Source organism: Prinia subflava, chromosome 2 (assembly GCF_021018805.1).
Source record: "Prinia subflava isolate CZ2003 ecotype Zambia chromosome 2, Cam_Psub_1.2, whole genome shotgun sequence".
Classification (NCBI taxonomy): Eukaryota; Metazoa; Chordata; class Aves; order Passeriformes; family Cisticolidae; genus Prinia; species Prinia subflava.
Window position 1 is genome coordinate 83,409,394 of NC_086248.1, and position 25,531 is coordinate 83,434,924.

Sequence of the window (25,531 nt, forward strand, 5' to 3'; positions counted from 1 at the left end):
CCACACATCTTATTAGTTCTGTTTCTGTGAATTGACAGGAATTGCTATTTAAATTCTTTCCTGTGTAGTAAGGAAAACAATTCTTCATTGAAGTTGGCTCTCTGCTTCTTCCCAAGCAGTGGAGAGATGTTGTCTCTACAGTGTGTGCTCCTTGTGTACCAGGATGACAGTCTCTGGCTACAGAAGCAGAGCTCTGTTTTTTAACTCTGTGATTTATTTCAAGAAGAAAAGTTTGGGGAGCCCAGTGATCCTTGATTCAGGCCCTAAGCAACATTTGTCCTGTTATCACTTAAGTCAGAAGGAATGCTGATCCTAAAAGTATTCTTCTTTCAGAAAAGAAGGTTCCTGCCTTAGTATGGGAAAATGAAATGGCTTATGGCTATGTCTGTCAGCTCCATTTGCAACCATCAGCAGACTTCCGCAGAGTGCAGTCAACAGCTGTATCTATCCTGACTGTTGCATCAGTGTTGATGCTGGTGATAAAGAGGGAATAAATGTCAGCTTTTGCTTCAGAAATAGAAAGGGATTAAATTAGTGGAATTAAATGTGTGCTTTAGACACTTGATATTTTTTCATCATATATGCATATGAATTTTTGTTTAAGTATTCATTCTTAAAATACATTCTCTTTCATCACCCATTTCAAAGTTTCATGAAGTTTGTGAAGTACAGCACTAAACTGGACTGTTTAGTCACATTTTCATGTCCTGGGCTTCTTAAATAATTACATGTCCAGATGCTTCCCCTGTCTCCAGTTTAAAACAAAGATAAAACATGGCAGATACTAGGATCATATTTTACTTCTTTGATACCTGGATTATATGGTACAAAAAGCATATCCTGTAGTTTCCATGTTCTGTTTCTGCAATACATGTGGCTGCTGGTTCCTGGCCTGCTCACTCCAGTCCTGGAGATGAAATAAAGCAGAGGAATGTAGGAATGCAATTTGTGGGTTTTTAAGAGACCTCACCAAAGCATAGTAATCCTTTCAAAGCCTTTATTTCTCCTGCTCATAGAAAATATTGCCTGTACTTTAGATATGACTTGCCCACTTGCAGAAGAACTTGCAGAGCAGTTGAACTCAAGACCAAAGAGAAGGATCATCTTCAGAACGGCGTGTGTGTGTCAGAAACCACAGACAGAACTGCCTTGCTGATCCATGTTATACCTTTAAAATTACATAAAGCAAGGGTATTCTTCTGTGGATGGTTGATCTAGATATCTAAAATCATTCTGAGGGCTTAAACAGCTACTTAGCTAATAGCTGGAGTACTAAAGCAAGGGGTTTAGTACTCCAGGTACTAAAGGGCTTGCATTACAGTGATTTATTTTTTTCTGAGGGTTTTTTTTTTCTACAGAAGTATAGTATAATCTGATACATAGGTTGAAAAGGCACTGAACAATTTTAACAAATTTAACAATTTTAACATTTTGTTAACCTTGTATACTTTTTCTAAATTTAAAAATGTTATATAATGGCTGAATATAAAGTATAATTTGTTTGTGTGTATAAGAACAGCATTTATTGCTATTGAATTGCAAGGATTCTGTGTCCACACAAATTAGGAAACAAGTAGAGCAATTGCTATTAAAAGAAGGAAAAAAATAACAGAGAAAAATCAGGTAAAGTATAATGAGCTGCCGTCAGTTGATATCAACATCTTACACCACTTGTACAGCTTTTTCCTGACAGGAATAGTAATAGTTTGAATGTGAGAAGTTTATAAATCACCACATCAGAGGAGAGCAGTTAGTTCCAGTCACTGATGCTAATTGTGTGCTAAAAAATGAAAGAGAATGTGCGAGTTATGTCATGGGGGACATGACATCTCATTCTCAAGGGAAGCTTTCTGCAGGTACTGATCACTGTCTCTGGAGGGATTAAGATGGTCTTTCTTTCCTTCAGTATTTTTGGCTAAAGCTGCAGCTAGATATGCTGAAACAGAATCTATTCCTTCAGCACTCCTAGTCAGATCAAATTAAGAGGTCTCAACAATAAACTGAAAGAGTTCCCTGCAGTAAGTTTACAGTTTGGAGTCTCTGAATCTTATGGTTTGGCTGAAACCTCTGAAATTTGGAGGGCCAGAAAAAATAACCTTCTGAAAGGAGAAAGTCTCTAAAAACTTGGCTTTAAGAATTAGAGTGTCTAATTGAGCTGCAAATGATTTCTAGGTATTGCCATTCATATTTTAACTTTTCCCTCCTCTCCGTCCCCACCCTGTAGTTCATGACAAAAAATCCCAACAAGCGACTTGGCTGTGTGGCATCACAAAACGGGGAAGATGCGATCAAGCAGCATCCATTTTTCAAGGAAATTGACTGGGTTCTTCTAGAACAAAGGAAAATCAAGCCACCCTTCAAACCTCGGATTGTAAGTAACAGTTTGTATAACATTAAGAGAAAACTTGGTTTGGCAATTCTACTTGTTGGCTTTTCTGAGAAATGAGATTACCTGATGCAGTATTTGGGGGCTGAGATAGTCACATAAAAACAGCACTGAGAAAATTTCTTTGTCATTGTTTCTGTGAAGGTAAGTGTCAGGAATATATTTAATGCCCAAGAAAATGTTCATGTTCATCCACATAAACCACGAGAGTGTTTTAATTATTTTCTGTGTTCTTAAAGATACCAGAGCCAGAAATGATTATTTCAGTTGATATATACTGTCTATACTTTCTGTATGAACTCTTTACTGCTCTGCATTGCTGCTGGCCACTGGATTTTGTAGGAAAACACAGACAAGAATTTGTAATCAATAGTATTTTAAGTCAAGAAACTTGAAAAAACAGCCTCCTGGGACAAAGAAATAAACATTATGATTAGATAAATTTATGTACCTCCATTTTCCCGAATAATAACCAAGTATTTCTATTTTAAATTAACAAAAATCTCTAAATATCAGCCTCACCTGCAGAAGGTACAAAAGCCAAGCAAAAATACTTTACTTATTCTAGTTTTCCTCTCAATGAAAATACTTACAATTAACCAAAGGTCACAGAATGTGTGCAGTTACTTTTGTGCTAAAATGGTGCAAGAGGCTAATTTTATGATAACTCCTCTGAGAGTGATTTGCATCTTTTGATTTTGCACGTTCCTAATGACAATGTTTGATTTGCCTGTGAATGTGGTCAAGGTACTTGGTTGTTTCTTTCTTTAGGCAGCTTACAAAGCTATTAAAAACCCCAAAAATCAAAACAAATGAGCAAAATAAAAACCTTGGGTCTCAATCCGAATCCTGAACTAAATTCAGAGGTGAAGAACTCTCTGTTTTTGAGGTTTGCTGTATGTTACATGTAATGCCTTTACTTTGAGCTCAGTGAGATGCATTTCCCCAAGTTGCTTGTGTGGATGGTGAAAGCGGGGCTGACCATCCAGAGCAGGAGGCTGAGGCAGCTCCTCTGGCTCCACTCTTGGGGAAACCTCTCGCCCTCTCTGTGGCTCTGCAGAGGAAGCCCAAAGGGATTGACTGCTGTGAGTGAAAGCCCTTGTGAACACCTTTCTAGGAGTAACAGTAAGATAGAAGGCTATCACATGAGGAAGGTTTTCTTAATGTATTTGTTGGAGAATGGGAAGGTTATAATGCCGCATGTCCAGGCACAGGGAGCCTGAGCCAGCCCCACAGCTGGGATGGGTGCAGCCCGTCCCTTACCCTGCTGCCCAGCTCACTCTGGAGCAGCTGGTGCCTGAGCTGATGGACAAGTCTCTGCACCACTGCAGGGAGTGTAAACCCCAAATCAACTCCTTCAGTATCTGTCTGAAGCCTATTTAGTGCTGTGGCTAACAGTTTTCCAGTCAGGTTCCACGGCTCTCAGACAGTTGCACTTGGATGTAGTCAATGTTCAGCTGAGTTGCATTTGTGTAGGTCTTTTCTTGTTTTCACAACGTTTTGGCCCTTCATCTCACCGTAAGTTTTGTTGCTTTGCTCAGTATTCATCAGAGTTTTGTTTTTATATCAAGATGAACTATTGCAGAATTATTTTCACTTTATTCCTGCTTATAATTTTTATTTTCCTTTCATCTAGTCTGTTTATTGGCCGTTTTCCTTTCATGATCAAGATGCACAGTCCCTTTGACAATGGGTATTTTTGAGGTGTTTTTTGTTTTGTTTTGTTTTGTTTTTTTGTTTTGTTTTTTTGTAAGTACTTCCACTGTGCAGTCCTTAAAAGTCAGGAGGCATTTCTTATATCAGGTATTTTTATTCATTGCTGATATAAATGCCTTCTGCCTTCCCAGTGGGGTTTCTTTCTCTTTCTGGTAATTATTTCACTGCTTTTATATTGTAAAGCCAATCCTATTTCATTAATTCCTGGTGTTTTGTTCCTTTTCCTCTTTTCTGCTTTCTTCAATAGTATTATAGTTGAATCGTTCTGTTTCAGTAGTGATTGCTGATTATTTTGGAGTAATCTGAAATTTGTGTAATTTTAGGATAGCTCTTTGCTCCTTAATAATTGTTAGGGTGATTTTATACATCTTTATTTACACTTCTGGTCATTTTTCTTCAGGTTACTTCTCTAATGTTGCATTTTCATACTACTTCTTTCTATATTGTATCTACGAACTTCCTTTATTCTACCAGATTTGATTCCTGCAGTCTAGTAATTCTGTATGCTTGGATTTTTTTCTGAACTCCTTTTTTTTAATAGGGGTAAATTCAGAAAATATGTATTCTATGTTACAGGTATCCCTTACTATTTTCATGTTCTCAGTCTGCTCTCTCTAAGGTATCTTCCTTCCCCAGTGACTGGGTCTTATCAGCTTTCCCAATAACTTTGAGCATAGCTTACGTATTTATGATCCATGTTTATGATCCATCTATTTTGTGCCAAGTGTATAAATTTTACAGTTCGGATTTTATTGTTGTGTAGCAATCTTTGAGCAAGACCACACTTGAAATTTTTATTTGTCCTCTTAAAACTGAATGATCTATTACTTGGAAAGTGAAAGGTGATATAGATCTAGGCTGAAAAGAAAGATCACATGAATGAAATATAATTATTAATTATTCAACTTCAGAAATGGCAAAGAAATTTAGGGCAGTAAATTTCAAGTGCTGCATTTGGTAACTTGCCAAGCTAGGCCTGATAGCACTCACTTTGAAAAATTGTAAGAAGAGGGAAGAAGGTGAACACTAACGAAATAAGATCTACTTTAAAATCTACATAGAGAGCTCTTCTCTAAATTCAGATGTGGATGTAGCATTGAGATTCATTGATTCAGATTAACAAACATAACTATTCCATAGCTATGGAATAAGTATGGAAGAAACATAACTAATGCCTGTGTTTGGAATGTTTTATGTTTTTTAACATCTTTTAGTATTAATAAAGGGCTGATGATTATTTAAAAGTGACTTGTAATATTAAGAGAGGATTAAAAAAAATATTTTAATCTTGTGTTGAGGAGGGCCTAGTTTTGTGAAAAGAGCTATGACAAGAGAGGCCAGATTATTAGTCAGAAAATAGACATTCTTGCATGTGATATGTGAGTGTACATATGTGTTGGGAAAGAAGTGTACAATGCATATAGAGTAGTCTGTAAATTTGATTTGAGTTTTGCATGCACATACAAAATTCTGCTCATGCAAGAATGCATATTTTTACACAGATAGTCTTCTATTTTCTGACCAACCAATAAGATGACTAAGGGGGGAATATTTATGATTATGTCATAAACACTTTTAAAATAAAACAATACATAAGATGTGTAAAATGAGCTCCAGGCAATGTGAAGTGGTGACACTAAAGCAGTAAAGTCATTAGGGAAGATGGTCAAACACTGAGGTCCCATCAGACAATGGAATAATCTGCCAAGGGAGGTCATGGAGGTGCCACTGTGGAAAAAGCCTTGCCTGCCTCACTCTCCCCAAAACACAGGAGTTCCTTGGTTAGCACAGCTGGCTTGTTTTTCTGTTACCTACCATCCTTTCTCTGCCATAATAAATTTTCTGAGGAGCTATATTACATGGTACTGTCAGGCCTGCGCTTCTCCATGGTTCAGGTATGTCACTTCAGCTCTGCCAGCCTGAAGTCTGAGTATTTCAACTGGGCTTGGAAAAAAAACCTGCATGGCTGTTTATTAGCCACTACTTTTGAAGGTTTTTGTTGTTTTGTTTTTTAAATCTCATTCATAAAGTGGATGGATATAATTATGTTCCTTTTTATACCAGAAATATACCATTAATGTCTTTCTAGTTTGTACGTATTTGATTATTCTAGTGGTGCTTTGGAAGCTGAAATTTCTTCTTGCGTCCAGCATTAGAGTGAAAATTATCAAAAGGATTTTGAAAAACTGACTATGTTTTTTGAAGGCTTGCAAGAGTACCCTGAACAGAGAAGTCATACAAATAACTGAGGTTTAGGTTGCTAAACAATGACAGAAGTGTCACCCTAGGCTGTCCTAAGTAGAGACAATGGAAACAGATTTGGTGGCTCTGAAAACTGCTGAGAAGGGTCTTTGTTTCTGCAGTTAATGTCTTGGGATAGAGAATACAGAGGGATTAAAATGTGCCAGGGCTCAGTCCTGTGATGTATGTTATCTGCCAGCTCTTCCTCTCATAAATCTAGGATCATGAGGCTTTTCAGTGCTAAAATTAATTTTACATATATATATATATATATACACACTATGATTTACTATGCTGAGAGTTTGTTCCATGTAGATCTATTCTGAATGTTAAGCTAGTATAGAAAAAAAGTCATAGTTCTGGAGCATGTACATTAGAAATCAAGCAAACTTTTGAGCAGCTAGGCAGAACATACTGGTTACATCTAAGCTCCAGTGACCTTGCAGTGTCTTTTGAAGATCATTTTTACTGATCTTAAAACCTAATTCTTAGAGCTTCACAGCCTGTCTTAAAAATTTCTGATTAATATTATTCTTCTCTGAATGCAGTCATGAATATGTAATTGCATATGCAATAATTACCATTTTAGTGCAGAGAGGTATCTCATCTCCAGAGCGACTGTTGTGAGACAGAAAACTCTTGGAGGCATTTTATCACTCTGTTGAGCTATTACATGTATTTACATGTATTCTTCTTGGAATTTTATTCCATTTGGAGAATGAAATTTCCTTGATCAGTAGCCATAAGGCCAGGCTATGGTTTGCAATATAGTTTATTGCCCAAAAACCACAAAGACCTTGGCAACATTCAGTGATTCTCTGTTCTCCATCTTTCTTTGTTTCCATGGCTATATTCCTGGCTTGGTTGAGTTAGTTATTTCCATTTTCAAACTGCATTTGCTATCTTACAAATAAAAACAGTGGTGCAGTAGATTAGTTTCTTACCTAAGTTGTTGATGTGGTGGTAAGTGCAGTAGATCCTGCTTAGTGGCATGATGGGATGATTTTGTCTGTTCATACCAAATAACAAACTATGCATTAAAAACAGTCATTGAAACAGATTGCTGCTTTGGCTTTAATGTTTATTGAGGAATTTTATACTGTTATAGTACCCTGCAAAAGAAATTCTTTGTGCCATCTCTGGGAGCACAGCTGGCCAGCTGTAGACTTTTCAGAGTAATCCTGTGGCCTGCTGACATGTCAGCAAAATCAGCCAGTGGAGGCCAGAAACAAGTGCACAAGTGGCAAAAGGTGTGCAATATCACAGTCCCTCTTGCCAGGGATGGAGGGAAGTCACTGCCCAGAATTTGTTACTCATTTGGCTGAAGTCATTGGTAGCCTTATATGAGCATCAATTTAATAGACTCATAGAACAGTGTGCATTGGAAAGGACCTTTAAAAGTCATCTAGTCCAACCCCTCTGCAGAGAGTCTGATCAATCATATCAGGTTGCTCAGAACCATGTCCAGGCTGTCCTTGAATGTTTCCAGGAATGGGGCATCTCTCACCAATCTGAGCAACCTGTTCAGTGTTTCACCGTTCTCATTGTAAGCAATTTCCTTCTTATGTCTAGTTTAAAGCTACCCTCTTTCAGTTTAAAACCATTACCCCCATCCTATGGCAAAAAATGTTGTCCTCTCCTTTCTTTTAAGCCCCCTTTGAGTATTCAAAGTCCACAATATAGGTCTCCCTGGAGCTTTCCCTTCTCCAGGCTTAATAACCCCAACTCTCTTTGCCCTTCCTCATAGGAGATGTGCTCCAGCCCTCTGAGGGCTTTGTTTCTGTTTTTTGTAGAATTACACCAGCAGAGCAAAGTAAAATCACTCTCATATTTCTTGGGCACAGTGGCTCTGTGTGCTGCAAGGAGCTGTGAGACAGCGGAAGCTGTTGGGCCCTGTGCAGCAAGGCCAGTCTCACTGCAGGCACACTCCTGTCCTTCCAGACTGCGTTTTCACTGTCAACCCTTGCAAATGTGCATGCAAACAGGCAGACTTAACACTTTCATCTACCCTGTTGTCAATGTCAGGGTTGGGAAAATTTGAGCCACTCTTTAAGATGTCCTCAACATGAGAAAGCTGAAGAACTCTCAGCCAGAGGGTAATACAAAGCCTGGTAAAACCGATGTTTGCCATATGTATTTCTTTCTAGCAATTAAGCCAAAATTTGATCGCTAATGGCTTTATCAGTGCCTGTGGCAATCCATTCACAGTGTGGCCTAATGGAGATGAAGTTAAAAAAATAATCATATTACAATAATTCACTGTCAACATGCAGCTTTCACTGAACAATGCATTATTTTAATTTTCTCAATGCATTCCTATTTTTTTCATTTTCCATTCTAAAAGCTCGCTTTCCTCAAGAGCATTAGAGACAAAATGAATGGGACAGTGTATTGCAGAATTGTGTCTTGCACTATGGAGCAACAGCTGCTGCTGGCCTATTCATCTAATATGACTTCCTTCATTTTGAGCCTCTTCAATTTCTATTGTTGCACCACTGAGAATATTTTCTGAATAATTGTGTGTTCCTTCTTCAGTTCTGACTTCTTAGGGTAGAGGGTTGGTAGCAGCTAAAACCAGAGAACCAAGAATTGCAAGATATACAAGTTCCTCCACCAGATTTTCTAGAAACTAATGATGTGGTCCAGGCTGCATCACCTAAAATTGTCTCACTTCAGCTTCCCCTCTGTGGTAATCACAGGCAGAGTTAAGGGCCAGTGAAAAAATACAACTGAGAAATGTCAAGAAACAATGTGCTGAAGATCAGCCTGCTTTTAAATTCACTGAATGCTTAGTACTTCCCTTGGGAGAGTGTTCTTATGCTATACCAGACCTCAGTGTTAGCAGATTTCCTCTCAGCCTCAAATTATACCTTTCTCAGCTCCAGTTACTGTAAGATAATGATAAACCATTATCAAAGTCCCTCCCCCCTTAGTTATCACTATCTGAGCCATATTATCTGTATGCAGTTTCCTTTGTGAACCTGAACCCCCTTGTTAAGTCTTGACTTAAGGATGCCAGCAATGTGTCCTCTTTCAGTTTTGCACTGCAGCAAAGGTTTGAAATAAAGACATTCCCAAATATGAAATTCTAGTCGTAGCCAATGATTGTGGGTTACAACTGGAGTCACTAAGCACCGTGAATTTTCTTTTTCCCCTCCCCATAAGGAGTGAAAAACTGGCAAAATTTTGGCAATCCTTTGGCTATAACTGAATGAGAAGCTGGATGCCCACAGTGTTTGGAAGCTGGGTAATAAGTAGCAAATATGAATCAGCATCTCTGGAGAGTGCAGCTGGGCTGTTTGCACAGGCAAACAGGCAGAGGCCATGCCTGCCCCATGGGTAGGTGCTGCACTGAATGGTTCCCGAAAAATGTCATCAATTAGAGAGGTGTGTGTTCAAACTGCTGCAGCAACCATCTGCTGACTGTGAAATATGGCTGGAATCCTTAAAGAGGGACCACGTCTCTGGAGAAAACTTTCCAGTATGCTAGCCTGAAACATAAGTTCTATGATTGCAGATTCATTTCCATACAGGAGTGATAACAAGCAAAGATTATTTTTTACTTTTTAATTAGGGATTTTTAACCTGGTGTTGGGAAGTCATGATACTGTTTTGGTGGGGGTTTTTTGGCACGCCTCTACTTTTTTGTGACAATAGATTGTATCATCATCCATGCAGAATTATGACTTTGCCTTTACGCTGTGGGGAAGAAATCCTGTAAAATGCAGTATCATTCAATTGCACCAGAAGGAACATAGGAAATTACAGGCCAAGTAAATTTCTTTTTGTATAAATGTTCTCTCTTTTCAAGTTTGCTTCTGTGTGAATGTCCCTCTTTAAGGTAAGGCCTTCAATATGGGGAAAATGTCAAGGTAGGTCCACTTTTAGGCCTAATAACCTTGAGGTGTCCCTTCAGTTTCATAATATATTTCCATTCAGTCATCAGTGCATGGCCATGAGCATTTAGCAGATGGGCACGCAAGGGGCTATACTGCATGCCTTTGCATGAAGTGTTACTGCTTAGACAAAACACTGGGGAGTGATCTTGAGACCTCAGACCCTCATGTACCATTATTACACATTGCACATGATATATTTCCCACTTGCTGCAGACATTTCAGGCACAGGAAAACAGTGGGCTTTCTTCTGAGAGGGACTCCGTGTTGATTAATACTGATATGCAAAAAAAGAAGTTTAGAAATGGAGTAGACTGTCAAAATGGTTAACATGCATCCTTTAAAAAAACTAAAGAAAGTTGGATGTAGATTTTTGAGACAGACCTTTTTTATCACTGACAGTCATAATGGTGGAACTCCTACACTTTATTTGTATGCTTCCCCTGTCACAGGGTATCATGAATCAGAATATTGAATTTTGGATGGTTCCTAGAAGTTACACTTTTCTGCTGCTGGGTTTGAGTGTTAACCAGGTGGCTGCTGATGGAGAAGCATTGGTTGTTTTCAGGCAATGAAGTTCAAGATCTCAGCTGAACTTGCTGTAGGCAGCTGTGAACAACAAATAGTGCCAAAGTTGTGCCTGTGGCATAGCTCATACCAATCAGTCCAGTGGCTGGGCAGGACGGAGAAGTCTGGAACACTCCTGCCTCTTCCCTCAACAAAGTAAAGGACCTGGGTTTTTTTTCAAAGCTTCAGCTATCTTGGCAATTTGTGCAACCTCTAGGTTTGCCCAAGTTGTAAGTATATAGCTTTTGAGGAGCCTGTGTACAGCTTAGAGAAATCAGAAGTCAGTGAGCTGGTATTTTTAAGGGATTGGTTTTTTTGAATGTACAAGGTTTTGTTTTCCTAGAATTTCTCATTCAGTTAGTCTGATTTGGGGGATTTTTTTATTATCTTCCAGCAGCTGTTTTTAGATGTGATTACCATAACACTAGAATTACAGAAGTTTGAAAGCTACTTCCCAGCACTGCAGGTTCCCAAATATTTATAAGTTAAACAACTTTTATTATGTTTCTTTTGATTCTGTTCTGGGGATCCATCAGTATTTGTTTGGTTTTGTTAAGTCCTGGCTTTATAGCACTAAAATATTTACATATTGGATAATTAAGTCCATCTGTTAAGTGTACATTGTTAAGTGGTGCCCATTGGGATAGAGTGATAAGCAACCAGAGTGTACCTGCTTTCCTTTTGGTCTTCTCCAGATAAACACAAACTCTTTTTCACTTTCTGACAGATTTAATCTCCAGTGCAATTTCCATAAAGTTATTTAAACCATCAAGTGAAATAATCTTATTGTGTTCACTTGCATTCATATGTATATTCCCAAGAATTCACACAGAAATATTTTATTTTTATATTAATGTAGATAATATATAATATTCCTGGATTGGGCCTGTTTCTGATGTCAGTAAAAGCCAGTGGAAAAACACCAGGTGATTAAAAAGCAGTAGCATCTGGCTCTTCATCAGAAGGTGAAATTTATCAAAAAAATATCAAGACTCTTTGAAGGCTGGCCTTTTCTGACTAGTCCCATCCCAGCTGGAGTCCAGTAAACATTGAGTATAAAAAGAACTTTGAGTTTATTTCTGATGCAGAACTTTCTGTACTAGCAATACTATGCTAATGCAAGCATTAGGTTTTACTAGGGTGTTCACCCAAAATGGACAGCAAAAAAATTGTCAGTGTGTGTTCACAGCTCAGCCTACTAGTGCAAAACTGAGTTCCTTTGACATATGGCACTACTAGGCAGATGGAGGACTGAAGCAGCTGATGTGTAGCTACTTAACTGCAGTAGCAGGACAGGGAAGACACCTTTCAAGGTAAGGAATCCTGGCACTTCATTAGCTGCTGCTTTCCTCTTGTTATGCTGCTGTGCTGGTATAAAGGATTTTGTTACTGTGGAGGCACAGACCTTGTACTGGTCCTCTCAACAGCATCCTCCAGAAGTCATATGCTTAAATCCCATGGCATGAGAGGAACACTCAGTCTAAACATTTACAAAAAACCTTAAGCACAGATTTTGTTCCTTGCATGCCATATTCACATTTGTGAAGGACCTATAGAACAACACTTCTCTTGGCTTAATTCCGGAGTATGGAAAATAAGTATTTGAAGCCCGTGGCTCTTTAGAAGACTGTGCTTATATTTGACAAGAATGAGAAGAAAGGGAGATAGAGTTTGTGCCATCACATCTGCACTAGCAGCCCAAATTCCCAGCAAGATGGGTTCCCACTGTGCAAAAAGCCCCATAAGTGAAAGACAGTCAGGAGATTGTAGACAATGACAGAGAGGTCACAGCCCACCTATAGGAGAACAAAAATAGGAAGAAAACTAGATGAATGATGAAGAGAAAATTACTCAAGCTCAAAGCACATCAGTAGCAAAACCAAGAATTAAAGACATGTCACTACAAACTCTGCTACATCATACTGTGGTCTTTGAACAAATCTGTTCCAAAAAAAGCAGTTATGGAGTCTGGAAGAAAGGTGGAAAGAAAATGTATTGAGATGCAGAAGAAGTAAGCATTCATGCATAGTACTGCAACGCCTCTTTATTTAGCCTAATATTTGTATGTGCATTCGTTTGTTTTTTTTTTAAAGGCAGCATCCTCAGCTGCTTTCTAAAGTCACACACATCTGTATTTTACTCTGTCTTTGCAAAGACTTAAAAATAACCATTGCACTTAAAAATATAATCTCTAACCATTCAGTAGTCTTAGCAGTCAACCATCATTGAGTAGCTTTGTCCATTTGTCTAAGGTAAGACCTGCTGTACCATTTTGCTGTATGAAAGCCTGTCATATGCATCCATGTCAAACTAATTAGCTAGAGCATCAAAGAGCACGAGTTTCCAGAAATGTGGGTAGTCTTGTCAAAAATGGTGTAGCATTCCTACTCCATGGCCTGTAATGCAAATTATTTTAGTGTTTAACTGAGTCTTGGAATTTTGCTCCCACTGTACGTGTTGCTATTACCTTTCAAGCTGTGATGTTTCTTTGCGTCCAGCATCACAATGTACATGTCAAGGCTCCTTGAAAGAGGAGGGCTCAGACTCACAAGATACTACTACATAATTTCATGTCATCATCAGGAAGGTTTCCATAATGTGGCACTTTCCTGTAAATAAATGTGTAGGTGACTGTAGGCAAAATAAAACATAGGAAAGTCAGTCAGTCAGGATTTCTTCGGGACACACAGAGTATCTTAAATTATTTCTTTACATCATTCATCGATTTATTAACATCACACTCTCCTTAATTTATTCCTTGTCTTTATGATTGCTTAAAGAATGGAAAGTAAAGTAAATCTATTGATCTTTTACAGAGTATATCTGGTCAAATGCCTTAGTGCACAGTTAATCTATATTTGGATAACCTTTTCAGTGATTTGTGGATGTCTCCTGGAAGCCACTGAAGTTCTAGCAATACATGCCCTAGATTTACCAACTTGCCTCACTTTACCCTCCTCTTAGCAAGTCATCTCCATTGTCTGGATAGTCCTTTGTGCTAAAGTATGAGGGATCAGGAAGACCAAAAGGCTTCTACACACATATTTGAGGACTCACCAGCAGGTGGTTCAGCACATTGTCACAGATGCACCAGCGCTGATTCCTGTCACGGTGCTAGAACAGTGGTAGAAATGCAGTTTCAGGAGAACACAAGTGAAAATGGGCTGATCTTGGATGTGTGCCAGGATGTAAGAGGGGAGGTGACATGGCTGATCATGACCTTAGAGCAGCTGAGGATATCAGTGGAAGCTTGCCAGTATAATGTGAATTAGAGAGCCGCACATAGGAAATCTGCACTGCAGAGCAGATCATAAGGTTTGCAATAGGATTCACATTGTGCAGGTGAAGTGTGTTTTCATATGATAGTTCCATTACTTTCTCTTCTTGTGTTTCTTCCTCTCCCCAAGAAGAAATATAAAATTATTTCTCATGAGGTTAGATCTCTCAAAGAAGCCTACCATGAGAGGAAGATGTGGTGTAGGAATCCAGAATTTCCCTGAAATTTTTTCACTTCAAAAAATGCCTATATTCTACCATAGCATAGCTAATGTGCAATAGCTCCATGTCATAATTGAGTCTTGATGGAAGCAAGCCCTGAGAAGATGAACAGGATGGATTTTGAGAGCAAAGGACTAACCACAGATGGAAAGCTGGTGCTGAGCTCCCATAAAGCTCCTGTGAAATCCATCTCCATCCATGTTCTGCACAGAGATAACTGTTGTGGTGGAGCAGTCAGGCTATGAACAAAGGTTGGCTATATCTGTAGCATTTTGCTGTGTATCACTTTAGTGCTGTGTGCTCATGGTGAGGAGTATACCCAAGTAGGGCCATAGAGGACAACAGATACACAGTGACTGCTGGGAGAGGTTCATTGCCCAGACTGCGAACACGGGCTGGATGTCAGGAAACCCACAGAGCTTTGTTTTTGTTTTCCTTGCTGTTTGTTTGGTGGTGGTGGTTGTGGGAAGCTCCGTTTTTGAGGAAGTCTGTGTAAAAGTGAAATACAAAGGCTAGCATTCTGGCCTTGGAGTCATTAAATGTTTATGCCCCTAATTGTTTAGGTTATTCCTCCTTCCTAGTTGACCCATTTCACATTCCTAAGAAAGGGAATACCATTTATATGTAAACGTGGTTTCAGTTTAGTGTATCACAAATGATCCCTTTTAAAATCCATCATTTTGTGAATTTGGTACTTCCATAACAGATTAAAATATGGACTGCGTAGGTTGACGTGCTTTTCAAATACTGTTTCACTATCTATTAACATCTTTATTCAGTGGGGATGTTTCCCACTACTTTCACTTAATCTGGTGTCCTTTACCTCTAATGAAAGCATAATCTAGGAGAATAAAATCTCACCTTCTGCTTGAAAATAATGAACTTTGGTATACTTACAAAAGCTACTTGGATTCAAAAGCCTTCTTATCATCATAAGCTTCAGCTGAATATATTACAGCTCATGACAAACGTGTTGTTACTTTTCCATGTGCAAATAGAGCAATTAACCTGGTGGAAAAAAAAAAACAAACTTATAAAGTTATTTTGATAACATGTATTTCTTATCTTCTGAAATCGGACAAGCTAGGAAATACTTCTAATACTGATGCAGATTCTCAGGACATGCAAATACTGTGAAGAGGCATCCTGAGGATAAACTGAAAGACAGACCTGAAATGTTGTGCTTCTTAGCCCATTTCCTTTAAAATATTCATACTGAATTTATTTATAAATAGTATGCGTTATGTGCAAAAGTGAGTGCTCATTATAGTTGGTCTCAAATATTTAGAAACTATTAAAACTTTGTGAAAAGAGATCCAATCAGTGTGCAAAGCGATCTCTGTCTGTGCTTTGGTTTTTGTTATCATAGTAAGGAGAGGTGAATGAGAGGACAGTGACATGTGAGGTTAGCCATATAACCTTGTGCTTCAAATCAACTGGTTTGATGCCTGAGTTTCCATTTGTCTTGATAAATATAATCGGAAAATCTTATCAGCTATGAGGTACATACAAAATGTTTGAGCTCTTAGCATCCTGATGGAAGAATTTCTTCTTGATGATACTGTGTCAAACATGGGAATCACTTATTACTTACTGAAGCAAAATTCTGGATAAAATTAAGTGATATCATGTAATACGTATGTATCTTGTGACTCTTGCCGTATGTCTCATTCCTGCTGCCCTGTGCCTCTGGAGCCGCACACCAAAAGAATTTGTAGGACAATTAGACTAAAACACAAAGCCCAGTCTTTTGTGGCAGTATTGTTTCCTAGCCAGCACCTCCATCTGTTTTTCACCTTCTCCGAGTAGCCTTTGAAGCTGCTGGACTGTGCCAGCACAGTTATGGGAGCTGTTGAGCTTTCAATGGACTTGAAAGGGCTTCAGTGACTTTCTGCAAATTAAATGAAAATAAGTAACAGACTAAAGAGAGAGACTTCTTAATGTCTCCAAACTGGAGAACTAATTTAGTGTTTATTAGGAAGAAGAGAGTCCACGGAGCCTCTTGGCCTCATGACACATCTGATGAGTTGTCCAAGCTTTGCTGAGTTCCCTGGTTTGGAACATCCTTTCTCAGGTGTCTTCTTGCAAGGATTTCTGTGGCTTTTCAATACCAAAGGCTCCCATCATTCAAATTTGGTCCACGTAATTAATGGAAGGAATGGCAAGTTTTAACTTTCTGAGTGTATTTTCAGTGATAAGAACATCAACTTAAATTTCTTTTTTCATTGCTGAAATTCATATAAAGTCATTTAATAATCGCTGACAGACCAGGTTGGTAATCCTCAACACTGGAAAGCTTAATAAGCAGATTTTAGTGGGGTTTTCTTAAGCTTGAGTTTGTAACTACAGGTAGAAATTTAATGTTTTATTGAAATGACAGTGAAAACAAAAACAATTCAGAAAACCACTGTTTCGTGTGTGTTTATTAACAGCATCTTTTAATATAAATGTGAAGAAATCTGAAAAAAAAAAAAAGGCATTTTGACTCAAAAAAACCTAATAGCACTTTGTCCAAAATTGTACAGACCAGCTACAAAAGCTGATTAAATGGTGTTTCATGAAGAGATGGGTTTTTATCGTTTCTGATATCTTTATCTCTTTAAATAGAACAAAACGTGATTTTGACTTAAAAATTATCATCCTTGATGGGTAGTAGCCATATGGGATTATTAGTTCAAGTGTTATGTCTGATCAGATCATGTCTCCTAAGTCACACAGTCACTGCTCAGACAGGAGACCTCTGAAACTTTTGCACTTCTGGGAAAAACAAAAGATCAAGTGGCCAACACGTGTCCTGCACGAGAGGTAGTCACTATTCCTTCTCAGAACTGGAGATTTTCTGCTGGTGGAGCAGCCATCCTTGTGATGAGATTGTGTGATTTTTGTGATTGGAATTGTGTCATTTTTGGTCATTGTCAGTGCAGTGTGGAATTTGACACCTACTGTCAGAAGCTCTTGGGTAGCTGCTGTGCCCCTGCTCTCGTGTAGCTGAGGACAAGATGTTTGGGTAGTCTAGATCAAAAAGGAGCATCTGAAACCTAATGAAATTTCTGTGTGTTTGGCAAGACAGCTGTAATTTTGGGTGTTCTTTCCTAGTACTCTAGTTTCCTCAGTCATCTGAAACTGAAAAATCTTACCTGGGAAAAAGTTTGAAAAGTTTAAAATAATGTGTCCCAGAGTCTTAGAAGCTGCAGGCTAAATAAACAGAATCCCACCCATTTAATTACTGCATTTTAAATTATGCATTTAGCAATCAAACTAAACATTTTTCCTTTTATCTTCATGATTTTTTTAATGTTCAAAGTCAGATAATAGCTGCACTCTGTTTCTTTCATGTATTCTCCTTACCTTGCAGATCTTCCTTCTTTTCTGTTTCTCTGCTAGGAGACAGGCACAGTCTTTCATACCTTCATCCTGAGCCCTCATGATGCAACTGTGTGTTGGTTCCTGCTCTTGGTCCACAGAGTATTCACAGTGCAAGTACACTAAAATAGCAATAGTAGCAGAAATGTGGCCAGACCTGTTTTGTCCTAGCAAATGGAGCCTTGCAAAATAGTCATAGCTCCAGGAAGAAAGTGCCTAAGTTGCTAAGGAGGGCTTCTCAAATACATCTTTATATTGAAAAGAAGCACTTGTTATGAGCACTACCTTGGCTTAATCCTTTTCGTGTCCTGTGATTTGTTAATCTCAATTCATCAATTTGTTCGTTAGAGACCTGGTAGCATATTCCTGCAATCATAGATTGCTCCATGCTTGTCCTGTTAATAAGTTGGGTGATTTTACATCTATGCTGCCAAAACGACGTGGAATTGTTTATAAATCATAGAAAGTAAAAGCTTCTCTTTCCTCCTTTGGTCTAGAAGTCGTATTTTAAGACACAGTATGCTTTTAAATCTAAGCAAATACCTTTAGTTGTTGTTTCAGAGGTGTTTGGGATTCCCTACTGGCAGCACAATTATTTTTAGCAATAGAATTTATGTACACCAATGTTGGTGGAACCCTTTTTTAGATATACTTTTCTGTGCTCTTTTTTTGACGGTCTAACACCTTCACAAGACTTAGTGATTTCTGGAACGAGTAGCTGTGGAGAATTAATTGCCCCGATAGGCTTTGAGGAATTTGTCATTTTACTCTTATAACCTAAGCAAGGAAATAATACTTTTCACAAATATGTTCAATATGAAAACCTGAAAACAATATATATTCTATTTGTTTTCAGCTACTTGAGAGCTTATTTGCCCTTGATAGCTAGTGCTAAAAGTGTGAGGGTAGCCACATTTCTTTTGCTTATAACTACAGTCCTGAATTTGAATTCTACTTTTTACCTTTTTCTGCTTTAATGAGTGTTTCTGTGGCAAATCAATTGTGTGAGTGTGTAAAAATACCACAGTAGGACATGGAGAACAAGGAGAATGTAGACATAGTTGCAATGTAATGCTTTTAAAATTGAGATGGAATTTCATTCTTATTTTGCAGGTTTTTCCCAAATTACTTGGAAAAAACCTCATAAAGTCCAAAGCCATGTCCCTCGTGCTTCCTATGCAATTCAGAGTAACCTAAGTCACATACATTTCAGGTCTTTATGTACTAAGTAAATATTTCAAATGTAAACAATATAAATATATATATATACGTTTGTTAAGTCCATATCCCTTTCCTTTTAATGGAATTCTGTAGATAGAGGTTGTGGATTTTTGTTTGTCTGCACTTAGAAAGTATTTGGTTTACAAGTGACAGTCTCTTGCATCTACATAGAACCTATATCTATGTTTACAGACCCTATATATTATATTTCCCTATATCTATGAAGTTCTTGCAAACAGTATAGGTGAAAGTTTCTGTGACTATTTTACAACTGGGAGAAAGAAAACTCTTTAGTGTCTCAGTAGAACTGATGAATAAAAGACATTTATATATTATATATATGTTATAGAAAGATTTACCTACATTGAAAGGTGGTGTGCATCTCATTTGGAATATATTAATGTACTTTATGATGTATGACTTTGTCATTTTATCATTTTACTTTGAAAGTCAAATAGCTGTCCTATTTCTAGTATCATTTAATCTGAGACATTGGCAGGAGGAACACAAAGCTCATTTCAATGTGTCAGTGTGCCTCCATTAAAGATCCCCAGGTATTTACTAGTTTCCATGACACAAAGAGAAAAGAACATAAAGAAAAATGTTTGTTCCAATTCCTTGAACCTGCACATGCCTGAAATGTGCTGCTAACATGGAAAATGTGAACACTGCAGGTTCAAAGGAATTACCATGGAGAACCTTTTCTGCTGTAGCCTAGTGTTTTTTTCAAGTAAGTGGTCACATAGTCAGTGTTGTGAGTGTCATGAGGACAGCAAATCAGCCTCCCAAGGCTGTATCTCTTAATGCCTCTTGTTCCAGAACGTTCACAGCTGCACTTTGTTGGCCCAGCTTTGCTGAAGGAGTGAGGTGCATTAGACTTGAGTGGGAAAATCCTGATGCCATTGAAATAAAGAAGAGTTCTGAGGTGGATTTCTCTGGAGATGGGATTTCACATTTTGCATGGTGCTCCCAATTACATATGGCTGCATTAGGAAATCTGAGTTGCCAATGTTGAGCTCAAGGGGTTTGGACTGGGAGCTGTTGGAAGCTTTACCTCAGATGTTTAAACGTGAGTGTAGCCTATATCACTTGTAGTGATATAAGGAAATGGTTAACTTAGATTTGAAACACTGGGTTGTGTTTGGGGGAATTCATTGAAATCAGTTCACTCTGTGACTCTGAAATGAGACATGATTATGTTCAAATCCAAGAGGAAGTAGCCGTATACCACATACTATGCCAAAGCCTTTTCAAAACTAGTCCTGATCTCAGCTTCCTGCTTTATCATCATACTGCTATTCCTTCGCCAGTCAGAGACCCTGAGTCTCTGGGACCTCATTTATAGTGCTGCTTCTGTGGCCTCTCCTAAACTCATTTATATTTCTTGCTCCTGTAGCTTCTCTCATATGTCTGTTATTATTTGTGTGAAGTAGCTCCTCTTTTATTTCAATCATTCCAGAAAATTCAGCCTTTGAGGGTGGGTTGGAGAGGAGGGAGAGCACCTTTTATTTTATTATACCATTCACCTTTTTCATATTTTTCTTCTCAGAAAACCAAAAGGGATGTAAATAACTTTGATCAAGACTTTACACGAGAAGAACCAGTATTAACACTAGTGGATGAGACAATTATAAAACAAATCAATCAAGAAGAATTTAAAGGGTTCTCTTATTTTGGAGAAGAGCTACTGCCATAACAACATTAGGGTGACGGATGAATGATGCTACAAGAAGTGATTCTGAAGAGATCATCAAATTACTGAGACTCAGTAGATCAAGAACTACTTCTTTTACCCTGAGCCCATATCCCAAGTTAAAGTATATATTTATTGTTTTGTTTTCTTTAGTCTTCTGACCTGAAAGCACTCTTAATTTCTGTCTCACAAAGCAATGCAAAATAATTTTGTATCAGAAATTGTGGATGTAACACACTGCCGTATATTTCCAACTTTTCTTTTATTCCTAAGAATAGGAATTCCCAGAGGACAAAAATGCATCTTTTCCATAGAAAATGAAGCTATGCTATTGAAAGCAATTTAGCAGACCACGTTCTGTAATCATCATATGTAATTAAGCTAAGATGGTGAGAACTGTTTCTTCTGCAGTGATGGTTATGGTGAGATCTGTACTCAGATGCCCTTTGGAAAGCAAAGTCTGCCTTCATGGAGGTGTAATCTTCAGTTATTAATTTATTGTGGAGAGGTACAAACTATGAAGTTATCCAGAAAAAGAAGCACATCAATTAAGGCTTTCAGTCAACTTCCTCATATCATATACAGGAAGCTCTTAGGAATAAGAGACAAAAAGATACCTGAAATTTTATTTAAAGCAAGAAACAAATGCTACATGGATAGACATTAAAGGGCTAAAGAATAAAAAGCCTACAGACTTTAACTCAGCTATGTATAGCCATTTTACTGGTTTTCAGACAATTTGGTGTACTATCCATGTTACCAAATTTAATATCCTTTTCAATGAACCATTAATGTGACGGCAGGCTTGCAAATGTTTACAGTTAATTTTACATTAAAAATTAATTATAAACATTATAAATTCACCTTTTCCATAGTAGCTAAGTTGGTAAATAATTTCTTATTTATATTTATTTTCTCAGCAGTGTGTTACTTTTGCACACTTTTACAAAACCATAATACTACTGTGTTTGTTGGGTTTTATGTTTAAAAATCTAAAGAGAAACCTGCTTTTAGAAGACACAAAATAAGGCTACACATGCATTGTGTGGAGATGTGTTAAAAAACTGAAGATCAAACATTCACAAACTGACATTATTGAAAGTTGTAAATTGATTTTTTTTTGTGTATGAATTGAAATGGTAACTCATGTGGACAATATTACTAATGTGAAGTTACCTCCTGTAGATACGCTAACAGTGTTATGTACTTATATTTCCAGGAGTACCCTGTGATTTGGTTTTGGTTTTGATTTTTTCTTTTTTTCTTTTTTTTTTTCTTTTTTTTTTCTTTTTTTTTCTTTTTTATTTTTTTCCTGTGTGTGTGTACATGTATCGCTGAGGTCATTTTATTATATATTTTACTGGACTGAGTGAGCGGTCATTGGAATCCATTTTAATTGTTGCACATGGATTTCCAGCTGCACAAAAATATATATACTTGTGATTGGCAAAGTGGCACTAAAGAAGCTTTTTTGCCTTTTGTACAGGTGAGATTTTGTATATAGTGTTTGCTGCAAGGCCTGTGGAATTCATTGAATATAGAGGTATCAACTGCTGCATGTTCAGGCATACTATTAAAATGTTAGTCTATGAAAGAATAATTATAATAATGTCCATGTGCAATACTCTTGTATGTGTATTGGTTCAAGTTACTGTCAGAAAGATGAGGTTTTTGTTATAAAAGATGTAGACATATATTAAGCTATACTAAATCTCTTGTATAGTTCTCTTCAACTCTATTATGACATGATAGAGCTCGGAAAGAGAAAGGAATGTTACAAATCGTGGTGGACAAAGTGTGAATCATTGGCTTTAAGAGATAATCTCGGTCTCAAGCAGATGAGTTAAGTTTGTGTCAGTTTTGTGTCTGGCTGCTCATAGCCTGTTACTGATGACACCATTCAGTTCCATTTTGTTTTGTTTTTAAAACTCAGGTGTAATTATTATATATATTCTTATGATTATTTCAAAATATTAAATATTATGATATATCAATTAATGTGTTGTCTGGCCTACAAGTGTAATAAGGATCAAGCCTTTAGTTTAATTTAATTTATCTTCAGTAATCTTTTGTACTGGGAAAAGACTAGCTTCTGGAGCTGAGTACCAGCACAGAAACATCTTAACGATTGCATCATCTCAATGTTTAAATTTCTTTCTCTCTTAGAAATATATTGTAGAGCTGCCCATCAGTTTGTGTCTCGCCACTGGCTCTGTTTATTTCTCATCACGGTTAGCTTTTGACATCCAGGCAAGAACTGATGACAATGCTAAGGCGTTCTTTTCCATGGGTGAGTAGACTGCTAGGAAGGCAAGTTATGGGATCGTGCACTACTGTTTGTCCAACAAGGGGCCTTTACACACAACTCTGAGCATTTCTTCTGAAGGAATAAAAGCATCCCATAAAGCTATTGTGCACAAGCTATGTAGTCTGTATTCCCCTTTCTAAAGTGAAGATAATTAGCAAATGTTGATATGTCAGGAGGCCTCAGCGCCTGCTGTGCTGGGTAGGATGCTAAGAGAAAAGTGAAGGAGAGAGAAGCTATTGCATGGGCAGATATTTCTTCAGTATAAATAGTTAGATCCTCTCTGCTTTGGGTTTACATCAGAAGGTCTGTCTGTTACCTTGAACATTTTTTAAAGATAACTCTTAAAAAAGGACATTCTGTTACATTTCTGCCTGTTCTGTAGAATCTTTTCTGTTCCTTCTTTGTAAAATGAGTGCAAAATGCCAAAAAATGTTATGAATAATAATAATTATAAAGAATACATTGTTTCTTGGCTTTCTTCCCAAGCAGACTTTAAAAATGGAAATACATTTTTCTCCATAGGGTGAAAAATAATTATCTCCAAAAAGGCTTAAAAGTTACCTCTTTTTAAATTATGTGCAGAATAGTTCTGGCTAAATATAAAATGTATTCAGTTGGGGGGTTAGGGTTGTTTTTTTTTTTTATTGTGAGGATTTATTTGTACAGAATTTTTTTCTTATGGATGTAATTTGAATCTCTTGCCACTCATTAGTGTTATTTCATCGTAAACATTATTACTGTGCCAAATGTACTGTATTCAAAAGGATGTGAATGTGTATTGTTTTGGAACCTAATAAATACAATGATGTTAAATCTTATTTTTTCCCCAAAGTTTTCCTGAGTATTTCCTAATGAGGAGGAAAGAAAAATGAAGGATGAATATTTTTCCTGTTATGTCTTGTACAAAATTTCGTGAGCTTGTCTTTTAGGTGTGGACATTTTACAAAGGAAGGATTTGCTAACAAGAGCCTCACCTGTGAAGCACTAAGCACTGCAAGAAAAACACAGGTAACAGTGTGTGATCACTGTTTTTCTTGGGTACTACAACATTTACCTCAAAAACACCATGCAGGTGAGTTTACATATTTTTTCTGCTTACTGGCTACATCATGGTCACTGAGTTCTGACTGATCATAGTATTCTGCTTAGCAGCATTGTTAAAACTTATTTCAGTAGGGCACTTTGAGTACAAACACATTGTAGTGCTTTGGTGTCTCATTGGACTAAATTAATAGAGGGATTAATTGTATGCATAAATTCAGTTAAGAGCTTATTAAATTATTTATTTAACTTAATATGTCAATATGACATTGACTGAAATATTATTTCATCATATTTCAATTTGCACTTTAAATATTTTCCAGTTCCATGGTCTGAAATTCTTAACTTCAGTAGGTCAGCTATCAGCTGATTTACTCTGGCAGTAAATCCTGATAACAATCTCCAGTTAGTATACCTAAGTAGTAGATATACTAACTAGATTTAAGAGAAATTAAATTTTTTGGTTGTGTTTTCTGTTCAAATTGCAGCTTTTGCATATACCTGCACTTTTTTTCTTTATGCTGAGTCTTCTCAAAGTTGCTGAATGTTTTTGGTGCCTAGGAGCATTCTAGTTCCTGTGTGTTGACAGCATTACTGTAATCATTGCCACACAGATTTTACCAGTTAAACAACCATGTAACTTGGATTTTCTGGCTTTGTATTGCAGCCTTAGAAGCATATGAAGGCTTAACTTCATCTCACAAACAATAAGCATCTCTGGTCTCCAAACAGATCAATTCATATGATGTTTTCTTGCAGTGCTGAAAAACTGATGTCTATTAAGAACAATATTTATCCTTTCTGATGGACTGCAGAATTTGGGAATACAACAGTCTTTTGAGTTGCAGTCTCATTGGCTATCCATGCTGTAAATATAGCACTAAATATTCAGGAAGAGGGTCAGCAGGACGTCTCTGTCTGCTTCTGTGGCCTTCCAGAGACAGGGGCTGTCAGATCATTTTATAATCAAAAAGATTTTTAGCCTCCTGGTAGTCAAGTCAGTGACGTGATAAAATCAATATGAAACTTTCTTTTGATTACTTTTGATAATCAGTTTTGAACAACCTCAACTTCTGACATGCAAAACATTCTGTGGGAAAGAGCTACAGAGCTCAAATTACAATTATGTTAAAAATCACCTCTATTTGTTTATTCTGACCCAAATATAAGTGCATTTTATGCTGCCTGGGTCTTTATTTGAAAGAGGATAAATAATTTTTTGCTGTTTTTTGCCATTTGCACCTTTTTTCATGCCACTCAGAATTTTATAAGTCACTGATACATCCTCCCTCAGCCATTTCTCTTTCAGACTGAAAAGTCTTGCCCTGTCTGTCAAAAGCCTTCATAAAGATACATCCCATATTTTTGGTCATCTGTACCAACTTTCACTGAATCTTTTCCAGTTCTACTGTATCTCTTTTGAAGACAGGGAGTAGAATTACACGTATTTTTCAGCTGTGGATGCAGTGTGGGTTGTCACAATGACTACTGTGTTCTGTTTTGTTTTCTGTTACATTTTTACATTTTCTATTTTTAATCCAAGTTTGTTCTCAATTATTTCACAGGCTGTCCCAGATTAGTCTCAGCTGTAAATCTAATAC

At 37.4% G+C, this 25,531-nt stretch overlaps 1 protein-coding gene across 1 annotated transcript in view; it reads left to right on the plus strand.

Moving 5' to 3' along the window:
• The window catches only part of PRKCE (protein kinase C epsilon), a 284,066-nt gene extending 260,359 nt beyond the window's left edge, over positions 1–23,707 (plus strand). The window contains exons 14-15 of the mRNA XM_063390814.1: positions 2,225–2,371; positions 20,438–23,707. Of these exons, the coding sequence (XP_063246884.1) occupies positions 2,225–2,371; positions 20,438–20,584 (294 nt within the window). The 3' untranslated portion in view covers positions 20,585–23,707. The remainder of the gene's footprint in view (positions 1–2,224; positions 2,372–20,437) is intronic.
• The last annotated feature ends 1,824 nt before the right edge of the window (positions 23,708–25,531 follow it).